The following is a 5,605-nucleotide window of genomic DNA, read 5'->3' as shown; positions in this document are numbered from 1 at the left end:
TTTCTTTTCAGAATGGTAAATTGATCATCTAAAAATTTAACTGATATCAATCACTGTTTAATCTGTGCTTGGATTTCTTGAGATTGTCAAGATTTACATTGCAAAAGTATCTTAATTTTTTTTTCAAAAACAATATTTACAAAGTCAATCTTCACATTTTTATTCAATGACCTACATTAGTCAGGTTCTCCAGAGAAACAGAACCTGTAGGAGGTATGTACGTGTCTGTATATATTTATATATGAACATATATACACACACTCAAAAAAAAAAAAGAAAGATGGAGAGAGAGAGACGAGACAAATAGAGATCAACAGAGAGAGGCACAGAGTCAGATATGATAAGGAATTGGCTGGCACGTTCATGGAGGCTGGCAAGTTCCAAGATCTGCAGGTGAATTGTCAAGTTGAAGACTCAGGAGAATGATGCTTTAGTTCCAGTTTGTGTCCAAAGATCTGAGAAATCAGAACCAATGATATAATTCCAGTCCAAAGCATGCAGGCTGGAGACCCAAGAAGAGAAGATGATCAAATCTAAAGGAAATAAAAGTGCTGATGTGCCAGTTAGTTTGAAGTCCCTCCAACAAGAATTCTCATTTGCTGGGGCAATGTCGACCTTTTTTTGTTTTTTCAGGCCTTCAATTGATTGGATGAAGCTCTCTTATATTAGGGAGGGCAATCTTTATCACTCAGTCTACTTATTTAAATGTTAATCTGTTAATCTAACCCAAAACCAGCCTCACAGACACACTCAGAATAGTTTGACTAAATATCTAGGTACCTTGTAGCCTAATCAAGTTGGTACATCAAATTAACCATCATATAACCCCAGTAGTGAACTATTCATCATGACCAGAATACAAGTATAAAACTACTCCATACTCTTTTTTAATTGTATTTGAAGAACAAAACAAGGTTTTAGGGTTTCCTTTCTGACCAGAGCAGAAAATCCTTCCAAATTCATTTCTGTTCCTAGGACAATTGAACCATCTTTCCACAGCTATTTGTGTGACTATTCTGATCACATTAATTGCACTAAATTATAGTTTTATTTCCCATCTTCCTCCTCACTTAGCCCACAATACATGATTCATCTTGGTTTTCTCATGACCTGCATATCGTAGTTGCTCAATAATGCTTGGTAGATAATTGAATAAAACCAGGTAAAAAACAAAATCTCAGGGCCAGTAAGTGACAATCCAAGCCTGGTACAGAATTCATCCCTTAAATAATTTTACCTACCACAAAGGATCCTAACTTCTTCAGAAGTCATTAAAAATCTCATTTCCATTCCCCTATATTAATTTTAATTGTTTAAGAATGCTCACTTTTCAAATTTCTCCTAAACACAGAATACAAATTTAAAATAGGCAAGAGCTCATCATAGTTAATAAATAAATACCAATTTCATGTTTCTTTAATTCTAATATGAAAACATCAAAAAAACTAAGGTTTGAATGATTCAAGTCTATTTCTTTCGTTTTGCAAATTTTAGATATCAGTTAAATCTGACCTCAGTTTGTCCTAGGTAGTCCCCAAATTATGTTTGATTTTGAAATACGTGTATTGCATAAAGATTTTGAAAAAAAAAATTGTATACAAAAAAAATCTCAAATTTGTTAAAAACTGTTGGTGCAATTGTGATTTTTCTGGTTACTGCTCTAAAAGTTAAGAGAAACACCCACTTGCCAATTATTCATAATTAAATACAGGATCCACAACAATCTCAAATTCAACATGGCTAAAATTAAATCAATTCTTCCCCTCTTCACCCAGTATTTTTACTTTTTCCTATGTTCCCATTTCTATGAAATGTACCATACCACTCACATTTGACAAGAGAGAAAGCTGAAAATTGCCCTCTCACCAATAAGTGCTGATTATACTACTTGAGGATTCTAAATCTGTTCTCTCTTACTCTGAGCTGACTTACTTTCTTGTTTAGGTCTGCATTATCTTTTGCTTGTATTTTAACACCATAAACTTGGCCTCCCAGTTCTAATCCTTATGCATGTTTCCCAGCCCATCCCAAATGCATTATCCTTTCTACAACTGAGACATTTAAAATAAAAATAAAAAACAAACAAAAAATAAACCATACAGTCAGATAATGCAATTGTTTAAAATTCTTAAACTATTCTTCATTTTCTTACAGAGGCATTTCGAAGTTTCTTAGCACAGGGGGGAATTCCCTTGTAATGTTGCCCCTGCAACATATTCTGTCTCAACACTCAAGAATAACCACTGCTATTCTCAGTCTACTGTTATAGGGAAACATGTGCCACAGATCAGAAGCAACTTCTTTATAATCCCAAGCTCCTATATAATCAGCTGATCCTTTTCATAATCAAAAAAGTTAAATATACACATAGTAAAAAAAAAATTTACTAACTGAATGAGCCCATTTTCTGTTGCAATAACAGAGTACCTGAAGTTGAGTACTTATGAAGAAAAGAGGTTTATTAATTCCACAATTTTGGAGGCTGAAAGTCAAAGTTCAGGTGGTCTCATTTGTGTGGAGTGTGGTAAGGAATTCTGTAACTGTGTCACAACATGGTAGACAATATTATGGCATGATTACATGAGGAAGAAGAGAACAAACAGGAGGCCACACTGGGATCTAGGAGTCAGCCTTGCTCTTTTACAACAACTCACTGCCATGAGAAATAACTTACAGCCTGAGACCATTATTAATCCCTTCTGAGAGTAGCATCCCCAAAGACACAATAAATGACTTTCCATGAGATCCCACCTCTTAAAGGTCCTACCTCCTCCTGACACCACCACATTGGGAACTGAATTCTCAACATGTGAATCTATGAAAGCCCCATCCCAAACAAAACACCAAAATTCAAGATAGGCTTAATAATATTTAGGTTTTATATTACTTATTTCTCAGTCTATTTATCTAGTAATGTTTCTTTCCTAAAATTGTTTCCCAAGTTGAAAAGTGAAGCTACCAAGTTAAGTTGTTGTCCCTGGTGTGGACGCCTCAGTCCAACCTCCTCCGCAAAGATGTTCTACCACATCTCCCTGGAGCACGAGATCCTGCTGCACCCGCGCTACTTCGGCCCCAACTTGCTCAATACCGTGAAGCAGAAGCTTTTCACCGAGGTGGAGGGAACCTGCACCGGAAAGTATGGCTTTGTAATTGCTGTCACCACCATTGACAACATTGGTGCTGGTGTAATCCAGCCAGGCCGGGGCTTTGTTCTTTATCCAGTTAAGTACAAGGCCATTGTTTTCCGGCCTTTTAAAGGCGAGGTTGTGGATGCTGTGGTCACTCAGGTCAATAAGGTTGGACTCTTCACAGAAATTGGGCCCATGTCTTGCTTCATTTCTCGACATTCCATCCCGTCAGAGATGGAATTTGATCCTAATTCTAACCCACCATGTTACAAAACAATGGATGAGGACATTGTGATTCAGCAGGAGGATGACATCCGCTTGAAGATTGTGGGGACCCGCGTGGACAAGAATGACATTTTTGCCATTGGCTCCCTGATGGATGATTACTTGGGGCTTGTGAGCTGAGCATGGGAGCCTCCTACCATGTGTGATCTTGATCTACAAAATGTTGCTTTAATACTTGCGGAGTTGTCTAGAGACTCCCTCTGGCTGTTGTTGGGGGAAGCAAGGAAGGTTCTTTGTCCCTGAAGACATCTGATGCTTCTTCCAGTTTAGCTGTTGCTTGACTCTGTGTTCTAACTATAAAAGGTCATTGGTTCTCAAAAAAAAAAAAAAAAAAGAAAGAAAGAAAAAAAAAAAGAAAAGTGAAGCTACCTACCCATCTTGCAATATCTTAAGAGTTTGATAAAAGACATTATTCCCTGGAGCTATGCCTCCTCAAAGGTCTTGAATAAATATTTTTTTCTCCATATACTATTCCAATTCTTTTAGGAAAGTTTAATGCCCCAGAACTAAAATGTGAAAAAAGACTTTTTAAGAATCTTTCAAAGTAGTTTCAACTCTTGGGACTATTCCATTTTTATTAAAAAAATAATAATTTACACATGATAATGATGAGTTCTATTAAAATAGCCTCCCAAAATGTACGAGTTCATAAATAGTGCTGACACCTAGAAACTTCAATAAAAAGATGACAGAGTATTTTATGTGAATTAAATCTAATAAAAATGAAAGTTTCTATTCAAGTTTACTAGTAATTCATTTGCATTGTATTTTATAAAACTATCAACCCAAGACAGAAAAGACACATGGACATACAATTTTTTTAAAAAGGAGAGACTCAAAGTTTTCAAGTGGCAGAATAGAGGAGGTCCTGGCTGCTCTATGGTGTGAAACCAAGAAAGCAGACAGGCAGCTTCTCTACAAGGAGTGGAACCCAAGGAAGATCCCTGGGGTACACTATAGTCTTCCAGTATGGACCAGCAATCACTGGGCTCTGGAGGTGCGCTGATTTAAAATATCCAGACCGACTGGCATTCAGTGAAGAGCCTGGACCCCACCAAGCCTAAACCCTGCCTCCAGGAATTATCCCTATGGGATTACCTTTCTCACTCCAGCAATCTTGAGGGTGGAGCATCACTTGTCAGACAACCTCACCTAAAACTGCTGAGAATCTTTTGAACTCTAATGGAAAGAATTTTTTAACTCTTCATCATTTTTTTCCCTTCTTTTTTCTTTCTTCCCTATTTTTAAATTCCTTTTTCTGTTTAATTGTGATCTTAATGGTACATGGACATTTATACATATTCATATTTTTTTCTCATTTATAGCATTTTTGAAGCCAACAATGTTTCATGGATTAGTTTTTTGAGGACTAGGATGTTTGGTTAGTATATTTTAATTTTGTTTTGTATTATTTCATTTTTATTTTTAACTTTTTAAAATTTTCACTTTTTGTATATTTTTTCTCTTACCTATTTCCCTTGATTTTCTTTCTCTCTTTTCTTCCTCTAAAAGCCAAACCTCTATTGTTCTCTTTTTAACTCTTCTTTCAATTTTTTGTTTCTATCTTCTCTCTTCTTCCCACGTAATCATTTTCATTTTTGTTAAATCTTTCTGATAATTCTTTTGTGTTGGGGGGGGGGAAGGGAGTAACCAGGAATTGAACTCAGGGGCACTAGACCACTGAACCACTTCCCCAGCCCCTATCTGATAATTCTTAAAGTCTTGAATTCCCTTCTGCTTTAATCAGTGATTTTACATCACACTGTTGCCCCAATTTCTTATTAAAATAATTTATTATATGATACAGAAATTTTGCTTTATGCTTTTTTAAATTCATGGTTCTTTTCAAATCTAATAAATGTGGGAAACTCCATGTTCTTGTGTTTTAATAAAGTAAGTTCCAGAATGTCTAATACATTTTTGGGGACAGCTTCATAAAACACAGGTATTATGACCAAATACACAAAGAGATCTAGTCCGTTCATTGGCTACATGTCAACTTTGTTCCATTCACTTTTCTACCACACAATCCCATCTTACACAGAGGAAAGTAGCAGCATTCAATGAATCCAAGCATAAGTCCACTGACTTATTCTTGTTGAAACACTAAGTCCGGAGCACACAAGAAAACCAGACAGATGGAGTATGATGCTTAGTTTAACATCAGCACCCCCAAACATCATAGTTTCCAC

At 36.1% G+C, this 5,605-nt stretch overlaps 1 protein-coding gene across 1 annotated transcript; it reads left to right on the top strand.

The window, feature by feature from the left end:
- The first annotated feature begins 2,967 nt into the window (after nt 1-2,967).
- LOC143642197 (DNA-directed RNA polymerase II subunit RPB7) lies at nt 2,968-3,740 on the top strand. The gene has a single exon (XM_077110402.1). It carries the CDS (start codon nt 3,015-3,017, stop codon nt 3,531-3,533), a length of 519 nt encoding a protein of 172 aa, XP_076966517.1. The 5' UTR covers nt 2,968-3,014; the 3' UTR covers nt 3,534-3,740.
- The last annotated feature ends 1,865 nt before the right edge of the window (nt 3,741-5,605 follow it).

The sequence above is a fragment of the Callospermophilus lateralis genome, chromosome 10, assembly GCF_048772815.1.
Source record: "Callospermophilus lateralis isolate mCalLat2 chromosome 10, mCalLat2.hap1, whole genome shotgun sequence".
NCBI classification, from domain to species: Eukaryota; Metazoa; Chordata; class Mammalia; order Rodentia; family Sciuridae; genus Callospermophilus; species Callospermophilus lateralis.
Note: the sequence above shows the minus strand (reverse complement) of the source record. Positions and strands in the feature narration are given on the sequence as shown.